This window comes from Delphinus delphis, chromosome 7 (genome assembly GCF_949987515.2).
Source record: "Delphinus delphis chromosome 7, mDelDel1.2, whole genome shotgun sequence".
In the NCBI taxonomy this organism is placed as follows: Eukaryota; Metazoa; Chordata; class Mammalia; order Artiodactyla; family Delphinidae; genus Delphinus; species Delphinus delphis.
This window is the reverse complement of record NC_082689.1, coordinates 38736815-38752894: the sequence shown is the minus strand read 5'-3', so window position 1 is coordinate 38752894 and position 16080 is coordinate 38736815. Positions and strand designations below refer to the sequence as shown.

General features: G+C 38.5%; 1 protein-coding gene across 1 annotated transcript in view; it reads right to left on the bottom strand.

Moving 5' to 3' along the window:
- The window catches only part of HECW2 (HECT, C2 and WW domain containing E3 ubiquitin protein ligase 2), a 411404-nt gene that overhangs the window by 240146 nt on the left and 155178 nt on the right, over positions 1-16080 (bottom strand). Inside the window, exon 2 of the mRNA XM_060016380.1 lies at positions 4261-4587. Within this exon, the coding sequence (XP_059872363.1) occupies positions 4261-4552 (292 nt within the window). The 5' untranslated portion in view covers positions 4553-4587. The remainder of the gene's footprint in view (positions 1-4260; positions 4588-16080) is intronic.

The window sequence follows — 16080 nt, the reverse complement described above, 5'->3', positions numbered from 1 at the left end:
GAAACAGTCCAGCTTCTCAGGACACAGCTGAAGAGGAGTGGCTGCTTCCTACTAAGAGATATAGAAACCTGAAGCTATTCCCGCTATATGTGCTTCTATGAAACCTATTCCACAGAGCCTGAGAGAGAACTTATTATGCATATTCCTCTTTAGTCATAACAGCCTTAAATTTAGGATGTAACTTGGACCCCAACATTCTTTTCCCCATCTTAGCCCTGCATTTCCTCTTTTCTTTCAGGTCTTCTCTAAATGCATCATCTCACCTATCTTCCCTTCATAGGGCCCAAGAAAATTGTTTTGTACGTTTTCAAATTACTAACTGCTCATTTGAAAGATTCTTCCCATCATGTCATTGATTCATTAAACTCTTGTAAATTTCTGCATGGCTTGGAGTTACAGTGTTCAAATTTTTTATGTCAATTTTTTGTTACTTCTTTTAAAAACAACTGAGTGGTTTTTACCTATATTAAAGCAGCCCAAGCCCTCACCCTGAAGCAGTAACTATGGAAGTAGCCCACTCACTCTTCATCCTGCCTTTAAAAGCAGTTGTGTTCCTCCTTTCCCCTTTCTCATCATAACAGCCACCCCAATGACTCAGTTAGGAATAACTGCTGGTACAAGAAAGCCTCACTAATGATGACTTAAACAGAGGTGAAGTTTTTTTTTTCATGCATAGCAAGAACTTTGGAGTTCTAGTCCAAGCTCTTTCTTCTCTGTAATTCTTGGCTTTTAATTTTCTTGATTGATAACTTATGGTTGCTACATGGATGCCACAACTCAAGATATCACATCCTTTCACCAGAGTCCCAAGTACAAGAGAAAGGGAGGTTTAAAGACTCTCTTCATGAGGCTCTGGTTTTTCATTAGAAAAGGAAGTTTCCCCAAAGTCTTTCCCTTACATATCACTGGCCAGAACTGGGTCACATGTGTACTCCCTGACTACTCACTAGTTGGACTACCACATCAGTTTAGACCCTTCCTGAGTCTGGAGAGGGCCTGCCTGCCCTGAGATCAAGGGCTTGCTGCCCACCCCCTGACCCCATAAGGAAGAAGGGATCAGGAGATGGCTGCCAGCTAAAGACCACAGTGCTGTCACCCGTCCCTCACTGCATGGGATGGCAAAGTCCCCACAGAAGTGAGGCTGTCTCCAGTCCAGAGGTCAGAACAGTCCATCCTAGCCCCAGGAAAGAAATGGATATCTCTGCTTAAACCAAGGTCCCTGTCACTCACTTTGAGGTCCCAGATAGCCAATCTTTCTTTTAAACACAGCTGTGGTTCTGCAACTACATAAATGAGCCATCCTTAATGTTCTAGATGTTAGGATGTGTGCCTTTTAAAGCCATTAACTGTGGAAGACCTGTTAAAACCAACAGCATGCCTGAAAATACCACATACCTCATTCCACCTACATGATACTTTTATTTCTGAATTCTAGTCTCTGTGTTCATCCCATCCCCTTAAGAGGTCTGAGGGTGCCAATTCCTCACACCTTTTCCATGCTAGGGATCTAAAACTATTAGAAAATACACTAAGAAGGAGACAAACATATGGGACTCAAACTATCATTTATTATTTATTCAGAGTTCTCTGGAAATGGCTAGATGCAGAAATTAAGTGGAACCTCTTACTGTCTACCCTAAATCAAAAGCAGGGGAGAAATTTCTGCTTCAGGCCATGTTGCAGTAATTAGTTCCAGACTTGCCTTCCTAATGAAGCAACTGTAAAACTAGAAGGCAGTGGTTTTCTGACATTGCACAATAGATTAAAATCCCAAAGTGAAGGGAAACTTATAAGTTGACTCCACGACCACCCAGATCTCAGCTGGGGGACAATTTCCTGGCAGTTCTGATGGGCTAAGGAGGCATCAATCAGAGTTTGGGTCAACTGAAGTGACTAGAATCTCCAGGCAAGGCACTGGAAAGGAAAGAGCTATGGGGGGATGAAGGCCAGAAGTCCACATGGGGATCCCCCATAAGCCCTTGGCTAAGGTCTGGGCTGCACATGTGCAGGGCAAGACTACCAAGGCTTCTTTCCAGAGAGCAGCTGCTACAGGACTGAGAGTGTAGTGGAGTTAAAGAAGTCAAGCAGTGCTGGAGAACACTGGAGTTACAGCTGAGCCAGAGAGAATGGTTAACATTCCAGGCATGCAGCTAAGACATCAGAAATGCCACTACTTAGGAATAAGCACAAAGTCCTAGAGTAAAGCCTAGTAGACCTACTCTAACAAAGCCCCAAACCAAGCCCTCACAAAGTCCATAGAGGAGACCAAACGTGAAGGCTGAATGCCATCAAGCTAGAAGTGCTGCATAACTACACTGGGCTTTCCATAGATCCATTCTAACCAAGTGTTACATCATACATAGAAAGCTCAAGGAAATAAATATGCCAACTAGAATAAAAATTAACATTAAAATAAAAAGTATGCCACAGAGCTCAGGATTTCTACAGTACAGAATCCTCAATGTCCAGTGTAAAGTAAAAAGTTGCTGAATATACAAAGAAACAGGAAAATGGGACTCATGGTCAAGAGAAAAACAGACAATAAAAACGGACCCTTAGATGACCCCCAGAGATATTGGATTTAGCAGAGAATTTAAAGCAGCTGTATTCAAATCAATTCAAAGACCTGAACAAAGATATGGTCTGACAGACTTAAGACATAGGGACTCTCATAAGAGTAATTAAAACTGTAAAAAGAGAAATCCATATTCTATCAATGAAAATTCAAATAACTGAAATTTTAAAATCCATTGGATGGGCCTGACAGGAGAATGAAGATAAAAAAAGAAAAAGTTAGTAAACTTGAAGATAGGTAAGTAGAAATGGTTGAATTTGAATACCAAAGAGATTAAAGAACAATTAACCAGAGCCTCAGGATCTTGTAGAACAATATGAAATGATGTAACGAATGTGTAACTGAAGTCTAAGAAAAACAAGAAGAAAGTGAAAATAGATAGAAAAAATATCTGAAAATATAATGGCCAAAATTTTCACAGTTTTCATTAAAAACATTTACTTAAAAAACTCAAAGAATCATAACCAGGATAAATAAAAAGAAAATCACACCTAGGTACATAATAGACACACTGCTGAAAACCAAGATAAAGAAAAAAATGTTGAAAGTAGCCAAAAGGGAAAAAAAGAAACACATTTCATATAGGGAAGCAAAAATACAATGAGGATACATAAGAAAGGTACAGAAACAGCTTGAAATAAACTAAAGAAGAATAGCACTTTTCAAAAGAGATTTATTTCCTAATTCTATTTTCCTAGCTATATCTTTGGACTAATTCCGGATTTAGGACTCTGGCCTATTCTCTAGAAAGTGAAATATAAGAACACCAAGATTTTGTGACTTTGGTCACTTGGGAATAAGATAAACTCTTGTTGTGGAGCACAGGCTCTAGGTACACGGGCTTCAGTATTTGCAGCACATGGGCTCAGTAGTTGTGGCTAACGAGCTGTGGAGCGCAGGCTCAGTAGTTGTGGCGCATGGGCTTAGTTGCTCCACAGCATGTGGGATCTTCCCGGACCAGGGATCGAACCTGTGTCCGCTGCATTAGCAGGCAGATTCTTAACCATTGTGCCACCAGGGAAGCCCCCTTTTTTTTTTTTTTGATTTTTGCTTTCAATTAAAGTAGATACTTATATTTTCTGGAATGTGCTACTCATCGTGCACTCACCTATGAATAACAGATGCAAATCAGCTAAACAGAGCTAGGACGCTTTCATTAAAACAAATAGTAACCTATTTCTAAGTCATTTGTTAGGAGAATATGACACTTTCTTTACCTAATTGATCTAGGACACATCAAGGAATTTTGAAATAAAAAGACACTTTAGACTATAAGTTGTTCTTAATGTAATTCAACCTTCTGAAAGAGCACATTTTTTCATATCAGTTATCTAAGTCTAAACATCCTTTTCATCGGTTTAAAAATACTAGTAAATGTTAATAGCCACCTCTTTCCAAATGTGATTATCGATCAAGGGCAAAGTGAAGTTTTAAAAAGAAAATACTGCAGGTTCTGACATTTAATTAAGGTAGAGATATAACCACAGTATTCATATCAGCAAAAGGTATTTATAATTGTTGACTGCCCCCCCCCCACCCGCCCCAAAGAAGAAGAAAAAGTGCCTAGGATCTGGCTGCTTTAAATTATGTGTATGAATTTCTTCCCAGGAGAAAACACAGAATAATATAATGTCAGAGTGAAATGTATGATCAAGTCACAAGCAAGTCCAGTTCATCTGACTCACCTATGTGATAAAGTCCAATCCAATCACTGGGGTCCACCTCCTCTTTAATGTCCCAGAAGATGATGAGGTTCTGAGCTTGCCCCAGCGTGTACTCATACATGCTGGCAGTCAGGCTGGAGCGGCTCTCAGAAGTCACCAGATCGGTGTCGCTGTTGGCCCGCTGTAGAGTCATATTCTCGGGCATGGAGCTCTGGGCGGCCAGGCTCTGGAGGTTCTCTGGACTCAGTGTGTACCGCATCTGGGGATTTCGACGCCTCACAAAAAGCAGGTGCTCCCGGGCTGAGCTAGCCATCCCGTCTGCCTCTCTGAGGTTGGCTTTCTACGAAGCTGTGAGAGACAAACAAGCACAAAGCATTAGTGCTACAATGCAAGGAATTAAGTTTAAGCTTCCCAGATAAAAAGACTTTATGAGTGTTTGTTAAAGCTTAACCATGCAATAATCTTCTGCTGTCAAAATAAAACCTATTATTCTACTGTCAACTGATGATTGTCAGAAACAACTTCTATAGACTGAGGTCACAAGACGGCAAAGGCCATCAAACACCTGTGGCCCTCAATTTCACTGGGCACAGCTTCCTCAGCAATTAAGAAGGAGATTTCCCTACCATCCCTTTTACGGCTATTCTTTCTCCTTCAGAAATGGCATCCTCCTCTCCTTCACATATTCATTTGCTGATGCAATTAAATTTTAAAATAGCAAGACAGAAAATTTTGAGAGATGTTCAACAGAGTTGAAATATACTACTGAGGACAAGTTCTATTTCCTTCCCATAGGAATGAAACTCACTAAACCCTTTTTCAGGAGCTTGCTCAAATGTTACCTCCTCACTTAAATAGAGTTGGCCATCCTGTTTAAAACTGCAACAGCCAAGCATTTCCCATCCCTCCTTCCTGGCTTTACTTTTCTCAAAAGCAATTACTCTGATCTGATGTACCACCACATAGTACCATGCACTTATTTATTTGGTTACTGTGTACTTTCCCCCACAAGAATGTAAGCTTGGGGAAAGAACACTCTTCAATAAAAGGTGATTGGAAAAATTGGGCAACCATGTGCAAAAGAATGAAACTGGACCACTGTCTTACACCATGCACAAAAATCAACTGAAAATGGCTTAAAAACTTGAAATAAAGCTCCGAGAAGAAAATACAGACCAAAAATTCTTTGACATAAATCATAGCAATATTTTTTTGGTTCTGACTCCTAAGGCAAAGGAAACAAAAGCAAAACTAAACAAATGGTATCTAACTAAACTTAAAAGCTTTTGCACAGCAAAGAAAATCACTGATGAAACAAAAAGACAACCTACTGAATGGAAGAAAATATTTGTAAATGATATGACTGATAAGGGGTTAATATCCAAAATATATAAACAGCTCATACAACTCAGTATCAAAACAAACCAAACAACCCAATTAAAATATGGGCAGAAGACCTAAACAGACATTTTTCCAAACAAAACATACAGATGACCAACAGGCACATGAAAAAATGCTCAACATCGCTAATCATTGGGGAAACGCAAATCAAAACCACAATGAGGTACTGCCTCACACCTGTCAGAATGGCTTTTATCAAAAAGAAAACAGATAACAAATGTTGGCAAGGATGTGGAGAAAAGGAAACCCTCCTGCACTGTTGGTGGGAATGTAAATAGGTACAGCCACTATGGAAAACAGTATGGAGGTTCCGTAAAAAACTAAAAATAGAACCAACCACCATATGATACAGCAATTCCACTTCTGGGTATATATCCAAAAGAAATGAAAACAGGATATCAAAGAGGTATCTACACTCCCGTGTTCATTGCCGCATTATTCACAATAGCCAAAATATGTAAACAACCTAAGTGTCCATCAATGAATAAACGGATAAAGAAGATGCAATACATATACATATGATGCAGTATTTTCCAGCCATGAGAATGAAGGAAATCCTGCTCTTTGCAACAACACAGATGAACAATGAAGCATCATGCTAAGTGAAATAAGTCAGAGAAAGACACATACTGTATTATCTCACTTATATGTGGAATCTAAGAAAAAAGTCAGACTCTTAGAAACAGAGAGTAGAAGAGTGGTTGCCAGGGGCTGTGGGATGGGGGGTAATGGGAAGGCTGCTGAAAGGCTACAGACTCTAAATTTTCAGATGAATAAGGTCTGAGGAGCTAACGTGAAACATAAATGACTACAGTTGATAACACCATATTATATAATTGAAATTTGCTAAGAGAGTAGAATTTAAATGTTCTCATCAAAAAAAAAAAAGTGAGGTGATAGATGTGTTCATTAACTAGATGGTGGGAATCCTTGCACAACGTATATGTACATCAAATCACCACAATATAAACTTTAAATATCTTACAATAGTATCAATTATACCTCAATAAAGCTGAAAAAAATAAAAAAGAATGTAAGTTTCACAAATGCATCTGTTTTGTTCAATATTTTATCCCCAGTGTTTCCAACAGTGCCTGGTACACAGTAGGTGTCAATAATTGTTGAATGAAAAGATCACTGAACAGTGAGCATCCTTGTGCTAGATACTCCTTAAGCTCCTAGGAGATACTCCTTACTATCTCCTAGATGCTCATGACCTACACCTTGAGTCCCTTTGCTGGGCCTGCCCTTTGCCAAACCTATTTCTACCATCTAGACCCACAGTAAGCTATTTCCTTTGGCTCCCACTTGGCCTCCATCTAAAGGAACAAAGCTTTGCCTGTTCAAACTTAGATCCAGTCCCCTGTTGGTTCACTGAGTTTAGTCCTAAGATATCCATTTTTTTCTCCATTGCCAGGCTCTGACAGAGATTCTTTCTAAGACCTCTGTACTTTACTCTAGCACATTTGAGGTTCCATCTGCCAGTGCCTTTCCTGTCTGTCCATGGATTCACACTCCCTCACCCAGACTCCACAGGCTCTACACAGAATGAATCTGGCTTTCCTCTCACTACCCCTTTCAGGACTACATCATTCACTAATAGGTTTATGGATTTAACATTTACTCTGCATCCCTAGTATGTGCTGGTCTCTTTAATATACTACATCTTTTCCGAAGGCCACTCCTGCAAGGTGTCCTAGAATGTCAACATGAACTTTCATGAAAAAAAAAAAAAAAAACTAATCTTGGGCTGAATATTTACGTTATAACTAATAATCTTGGATACCAAGTCGGAGGTAAGAAAAGAGGAGGGTTCCCTAATTTCTCCCATCCCCTCATCCATTTCACAAACACTTGGGTGAAGGGGACATTCTACCATTGCTAAGGTCATAGTACTTGCAAATGTATCTATTCAATTAATTTCTGGCATAAAGTTGATCTCATATTTTTAGCATGATCCCTTGAATTAAAAAATCACTGGGATTGGTGGGCAAGATGTCCTGTGTAAAAAGGACAGAAATAAAACGAACAGAGAAACTTAATACTCCTCTTCATAAATTTAGCACTTGCTTCCTTATGCGGTATATGGTAACTCTGACATCATATAACCCATAACTGTTAAACCACCTCAAATCCATGAAGTCTAAAATTCAGGTCAACCTCGAATCTCAGGGTTTCATGAAATTTTCATTTTAGTGGATTTCGACAGGCCGTTCTTTGTCTATAAACCCAGAGTGAGTCCAGCACCACATCAGCTTCAGCAAGCACTGTAAATAATTAACTCCTAACATGTTGTAGTCAAATAGAAAATGCAGGCTGGACATAACTAAGCTACTTCCCTGAAAGAAACAGGCCAGAATCTTTACAGCTTTAAGCCACAAAAAAGAACTGAAAATTACTCTGCTCTAGAAAAAAGGGGAAAAACAGGGATGTACACTAAAACTGTTTTATTTTTTAATGACCTCTATTTAATCAGAGAGATAGGTAAACACAGTGGATAAGAGAATAAGCTCCAAAGTCTGATTTCTGGGTTTCAGTCATATTTCTACTACTAAGTTGCTCTGTGATCTTGGACAATTTATTTTAACTCTGTGTGCCTTCACCTTCCCATCTGTAAAGTAGGGACATAATAACACCTGGTTCATAGAATTTTGGAGAGAACTAAATGAATCAGTATAGTATAGAACAGTGCCTGGCATATAATAAGTGCCCAATCATGTTTAGCTATGAATATTATTATGTGACTACATTCTACTTTAATTATATAAAGTAGAACTGGTTTTAATCCCCTTGATTCCCCCACTTATTGGGAGAGTAGGCTATCAGTATCCACCATTATTCAAAGCACAATCCCAAGAACAGAAAGAAAAAAAAAAAAAAAGAAAGAAAGAGACTGGTAGGCACTGAGGAAGAGCTATCCTGAAGCCCAAGCCTTAACTCCATAACAGTGGCCTGACAAGGGCCATTCTCTGGTCCTCTAGCCAGAGATAAGGGTTGGAATTTGACTTTCTCACCATTATTGGCTTCATTCATTCATTCAACAAAATTTTATCGAGCACCTCCCTTGTGAAAGGGAGACACGCAACAGACAGGTCAAAAAATAAGACAGAAATGTGCAAATCTGCTAGTTTAACTGAACCCTGTAAACGAAAACATATGGAGCATCTATTAGTACACATCTGGCATAAAGCTACAAAGTATACTAAACAGAAAAGAGAGTGAGGTTTTCTTTCAAATTCTTTCTTTTCTTTCCCTAAGGCATGTAATTTACTCTATAGGAACTTGACTCTGGGGGGAAAAGACAAATACACATATGAAAAAATTCAATCCTGTACTAACGACACTTCATGTATATGTACAATTTGTCCCCACAAGTATGTGATGGAGATAATAAACGCTCATGAGGCATCAGGAAGTGACAGTAATATTTATAAAGTGTTTTACATTTTTCAAAGCATTTTCACTTCTATCATCTCAAGTGAGACCCAGAATATTATGAATTAAATTTGAGAGATGCCATCATCTCTGTTTTCAGATGAGAAAACTGAGGATCTGTGAGGCAAAAGGTTAGCTGAAGGAGATAAAAACACTTCGGAAGTGGTTATATATTTGAGGTAAGTCTTAAAGGGTTAGAGGAGAAGAAGAACTATATGAAGAAATGAATGCATTCTAATTGGAAGGATGGATATGGAGAAGCAACCAAGGATGAGAATATGAGAAGGAAGAAACAAAATAGAAAACAGAGGCTCTGCAGAACCCTGGGAAAATGATGGGAATCCTCCAAAGGAACCAAGCAGAAGCCCAGGGAGAGAGGCAGGTCTTAATACTGCCACTGAAGACATATGGTGAGCCCAGACATGACTCAAAACATACTGATGCCCCATGAGGTTAAACCCACCCAAGGTCGCAGAGCTGGTAAGTGACAAGGGTAAAAAGATAAAATAGGAGAGAGAGAAACACACAGACACACGAAAGAGCGAGAAAGAGAGAGAGAGAGAGACAGGAACGGGGAAGAGGGAAGGGAAGGGGGGAGAAGGTGGGGAGGGGAGAAAGGGAGGGAGAGGGAGAGAAACATGTCTTGAAAGTCAAGGAGAGATTCTGAGGGAGAGCCTCAGACGTTGCAACTAACGACTGAAAAGTTACCATAGTACCTGAAAACTAGGAGGACATCCTTGGCCTTAGGAAAACCTTTTACATGGAGTGGTAAAAGTGGTAAAAGCCAGATTGTTGAGGTTTGAGGAAGGAGGCTGGAAAGGTAAATGGAGGTAAAGAGTACAGACTCTTCTTCAAAAGGCTGGACTGTAAAGGGAAGGAGAACACGTGGTAGAGGGTGATGTGTACTGAGACAGGGTTGGGTGTGTTTGCTTGTTGTTTTTCAGCCTGAGAGAGACTTTTGCATGTTTATAATACTAGCATAGGGTCACTAAGAGCTCAGGAAATATCTGCTGAATGAATGAATAAATGAAAATTGAGAGAAAGGGCCAGTGAAGAGGAGAGGCTGAAGATGTAGGAAAGAGAGGAGATATATGATGGAGCAAGATGACTGAGGAGGAACAAAAGCTGGAATACACAGGACAGGAAGAGGATTAGTCTAAACCAGCACTGCCCAATAGAAATATGCTGCAACCCACTTATGTAATTTTAAACTTTCTAGGAGCCACATTAAAAATGTGAACATTTTAATCATCACATATTTCATTTAACTCAATATATCCAAACTATTATTTCAACGTTAATGTAAATAATTATTAATGAGATATTTTGCATTCTTTTTTTTTTTTTTTTTTGTAGTAAGGTGTTTAAAGCCAACACATATTTTATACTTAAAGCACATTTCAGTTCAAACTAACCACATCTCAAGAGCTTGAGAGCTTCATGTGGCAGGTGGCTCCTGGTCTGGACAGTACAGATCTAAACCACGGGAATGCTCCCAGCTTCCAAGACAATCTGCTTCCTTTTCAACCTTATCCCACCAGAAAGGCCCTCAATGTAGCTAAGAGGAAAACATCATTAACTAGCTGACAATAATGTGTGAATAACCAAGAATTCCTTAATCCTTCCCAAGGGTTCTTTCCATGCATTTTAGCATGAAGATGCTTTTTTTCCATTATAGTTTGTTACAAGATATTGAATATAGTTCCCTGTGCTATACAGTAAATCGTTGTTTATTTTATAGATGGTAGTATTCATATGTTAATCCCATACTCCCAATTTATCCCTCCACCTCCTTCCCCTTGGGTAACCATAAATTTGTTTTCTATGTCTGTAAGTCTGTTTCTGTTTTGTAAATAAGTCCATCGGTACTATTTTTTAGATTCCACGTATAAGTGATATCATATAATATTTGTCTTTCTCATGAAGATGCTTTTTGAGCCAAATCTCTACTTGGTATATGAAGACACCCAGTCTGGGGTAGAGAATTTTCTGGGGATAGATTTGAGGATGGGGAGGGTAACAAGTCCCAGAAACTCTTGGTATCTTTTAGCTTCTTTTCTTCAACCTTGAAACTACACAGTCTTCAAAAGCAGGAGCAGTGCTCCAGTGGAGCTTACGTATAACAGGGGAAGAGATGAAGTGGGGAAGTGATCGGGTTATCTGTATATTTCTTTAGCAAACACTCACGTGGCACTCACTCTTTCTAAGTGATTTACAAATATATACAGGTTACCTGTAAGTCTTCTGTGTTTACCTAAGTAACTGCATATACTTAAACTTCACCCTGTCTCAATATATTCAGCTATTAAACGGAGGTAACTTTAATGTAACATGCAAGGCCATTTGCAGGGATTAGGAAAATCGTAAGTGAGAGTTATTTTTTAAAGTAACTACTGTTATTTTAATAAACAAATAATATAGTTCTGAACTAATTAATGCAATTAATGCCTGGGGTAGCTCTCCAGGCCTAAGAGTCTGGGGAGAGGAACTAAGACTTAGAAGACAGTTAACAGAAATCAAATGCTAAAGACCATCTTTACACATGAAAACTCACTGTGAACTCTGCCTAGTGCTGGATGATCCCATACTTAGGAAAGAAAGGGAAAACAGCTCATGCTCCCCTACCTTCCTATTCAACATGGCTCCTGGCTCCCAGAGCCCAGAAATCAGCTACATTAGGATACACAGGCCTTCGAGTTATAGCTTAGGAACTCATCCACAGCTCTTAAAGAATTGTTTCCACATAAACAAAAATTAATTCCAACTTCCAAACCACCCCACTTTAAAGGAACTTTTAGAGCCTACCACTCACAAGCCGGTCACTGCATGTAGTGAGATGTGAGACTAGAGAGAAAAGAGAAGATTAGAAGAAACTTGGGCACAGAATGTTAAGTAATTCATTTGGAACCTCACCAATGAGCAGGGAGCCATTCCAGGCTCTTGAGCAGAAGAGTCAAAATAGGAAATTTAACCATGGGAAACTTAATCTGAAAGCTCACGTGGGGCTGATTGTAAGAGGAGAAAACAGAGGTGGGGGAACCAGTTAGAAGCTAACTGATTAGTTAAGACATCCGGCACTGAGTGCTGAAGAGTGGATTCAGCAACACAGGAAGGAAGTATATCAATCAGGAATATTTCAGAGAAAGAACCCAAAGACTTGGTGGCATATTGAATACAGGGGATAAAAGGAAGGAAGAAATTAAGACTCAATTCTGGATTTTCAATCAACGCGACAACAGAATCCCAGAAACATTAATAAGGCTGAGAAAATCAGTACTACTTTGGGTGAGTTTAAAATAAATGCAATGTATCCAAGTAACTATATCCCAAAGACTCTCGCGAAGGTGGGTCCCAATTGCTGGTTATTATGAGGCCAGGGATAAAACAAATACTCAAATGCAAGTTTCTGCTTACTAATGGGCTTAGAATTTATTAGTTAAAATTGACTATGCCGAAGTATCTCTAAAAGGCTCAACTCAGTGTTGAAAAACCTCACTCAGATGTTTTACTTTACATAACTTAGATCAATGGAAAAGAAGTAAAATCAGAATGCTGAGATTGTGATGAGAGATTATTTCCAAAACTGCTTTGGAAAACTTCATTTTTCCCTTGCAATATAAGTAATGTATTTTTTAAGAGTTCATGTTTCCGTAATAAATTAAGATCAAACCCCATGCAAAAATGAATTTGCAAAGTTGCATAAAAACTTTAACAATCAAGCCACTCTATCTTCAGCTAAAATCTGAGTTTATAACTACCTTATTCAATGCAATGTTCTCACATGGGAAAATGAGGGCTACTCCAACAACAAGGAACGACTGCTTCACATTTTCTACTGATATCTAAGAATTCTTCCCTTGTGTCCTGGTTTCATATCTATGCCTTCTGCAATAAGAAAGGCAAATTTTCTTCAGAATAGTATCTATGTTCTTCTGAAAAGCTTTCGTAGACAAAGCTGATGTTAAGGGAAACTGATTAATACTCACCAGATTTATTAAAAAGAAAGCTAGTCCTTTAAAGCTCCTTAAACAATCCACCCACGGTGAGCCTCTGCTGAGGCTATATGTCCCATTCCCAAAGGACACAATTTAACACGATGTAGCACTCCTTTAAAAAAAAAAAAAAAACCCTACCACTTCTAATTATGATAAGGTCGATACTAACCTGCTCTCTCAGGTAACAGACATCTGCTTAAATGACAACCAAAAACAAAATCACTTTTCCTCCAGAGGTCAAGAGAGATATAATTACTAAGCAAATTGCAAAATGCTTTAGTATACAATTTCATTTCCAAAAGCAGCAGATTTTGTTTAGAAGATACAGACAGAAGCAGATGACAAATACATTAAACAAGTGTTTTTATTTAAAATATTTTTGCTAAGGAGTCTGGAGGTGAAACCTCACCTGAAGGGCAAGTACTGAAAACATTCATTATGAAAAGATTTGTACAAAAGCGAGAGAGAGGCATGGACATATATACACTACCAAACGTAAGGTAGATAGCTAGTGGGAAGCAGCCGCATAGCACAGGGATATCAGCTTGGTGCTTTGTGACCGCCTGGAGGGGTGGGATAGGGAGGGTGGGAGGGAGGGAGACGCAAGGGGTAAGAGATATGGGAACATATGTATATGTATAACTGATTCACTTTGTTATAAAGCAGAAACTAACACACCATTGTAAAGCAATTATACCCCAATAAAGATGTTAAAAAAAAAAAAAGAAAGAAATGCAAAATTGGAAATTAAAAAAAAAAAAGATTTGTACAGAATGGAAATGCACCCTCATATTTTAATTTCCTAGATTGGACATTGAAAAATAAAACCAATAATAATAACTAACATCCTTGTTTAACCCTTCAAATTCCCAAAAAAACACCACATGCATACACACACATGCACACACCTGTTCAACTACACTGTACTTCAAACTCCATTTGTGTTTTACTATATAAATAAGGAAAGCAAAGGCGGGATTATATTTATGTCTAGAGACACTAAAGAAAATATAATATGTCTGCAATAAGCAGAGGTGTGAGACCTCTGGGAAGAGAAAGCAGCGAGCCATCAGACCCCGCAAGCCAGCTGTCACCTGAGATGAATAAAGTTATCACCAAATTCTCAACTAAGACCCCTTCCCAGTGGCTTTTCACTGTGCCTTCTTGCTAAGAGAAAGCATACTCATTACTCACTGTTTATCATACGTAGTCATAACCCAATGCTTAGCTTGCTCGGCAAGAGTGTGCTAGGAAAATGATTAAGATCAGAAAAATCCCTCCTATTCGACCTACCAATAAATGATTTCAGGGCATTCAACAGAGAGCCTGCAGTGACTGAAGCTGCCCCTCACTTCCTCTTTCCAGGTGGAAAAGTATCAGAAAAATGTAATTTTCCCTCCAGCCTGCTGCCCTTTAGGAAAAGGCTCTTCTCCCCACAATTTTCTCAAATGATATGTTATGATCCACAACATAATAATAGCCCACCTGTAAATTTGTAAAAGGGATGGACACAGATAGAAAGAATTTTAAGTTTCAAAAGTTGTTAATTTTAAAGACTCAGTCCAACAAAGCTTTCAAGCTGTTGATTAGCTTGAATCATAATTGACTGAATATGCAGCCAGACAAATATGAGAAAATAATTAAGATTTGGTTTAACTCTTCTGAATTCTTTAAACGTGATAAGGCTTTCAATTCAATTACTTAATTAAACTTTTCTTTTGCAGATGTGAATAGATAATTCACAAAAGGAAAAATTTAAATCACTAATAATTATATGTTAAAAATTAAAACAAAACTTAGATATAATTTTCTATGCACCAAAATATCAACTCTGAAAAATAACAGTACTCAGAAGTGAAGGTGCAGTGAGACAGAAACTCATGCTGCTGACAGGATGGTTTTGCAAAGCTCGCTGGGCATGCCCTTGGAGAAGAAAAGGCATCTAGACCAAAACTGAAGGCAGTGGGGGACAACTGAGTCCTCAAAAGAAGCAAGTCAGCTGTTACTAGAAGAAGAGGAAATGAATGCTGGACAAACATAAAGGAAAAAGAAAAAATGGCAGACCGTTATACACGTAATTAGAGAAGAATTTAGGATAGAGAGTGTGGGAAGAATCAAGACAGCATCTTTATCTCAACAGTCAAGGAGAGAATGGAATGGGCCCTCACTGGCATTGGCATAGATACCAATTTTTTAAAAATTGATCTACACTCTTAAAATGCTATTAAATTAAGAACAGCAAAACCATTTCAAGAATCATTTTTAAACATTATGCCAGATATGGAAATCAAAATTTCGTATATTTTCAATACCTGTTTAAAATTCCAACATATTTTTCAGTAAATACACATGAAGTTCCATGATCTGTCCAAGGATTGATAAAAAGAAACGAAAAACTCTTTTATGTCGAGCATTCTTGGTGGTTTCCTTGCCTAGCAGCAAATAGTGATGGTTTGTGCAGGAGAAGTAGAATCGATTCATTTTAGAGTAATCTCTTTTCAAAGATATTCAACTTTTACTCCCTGTACAGCCTTAGGGGAAAAGATGTCTTTTTTCTCTTGTGTGGAACACATCCCAAGACATTAACTTCCGCTAAAGCTGAAGATAATTACCAATTGTTGGTAAATGGAATTCGGATATTTAAGAACTCTGCATTACTTTGAGGTGGTTGGAGCACATTTGTGTGGAAAAGTCTTTCTTGCAAAGCAAACCGCATAAGCTTCTAGCTGTGGATTGTCAAAAGCTGCTAAAAAAGACGACTAACTGTATTTATATACAACTGCTTATTCCATAAAACACCAAAGGTTATAACTACAAACACTATTAATTGTGGCATGTACTCTATACCCCACAGAACACTCCCCTCTTTTCCATTCCCGTTGCCACAACGGCACTAAGTCAAATCCACGTCATATCGTATCTAGGCCATCACTTCTTTATTATTTATTTATTTATTTGGCTGTACCGGGTCTTAGCTGTGGCACACGGGATCTTTGTTGCAGACTGAGGG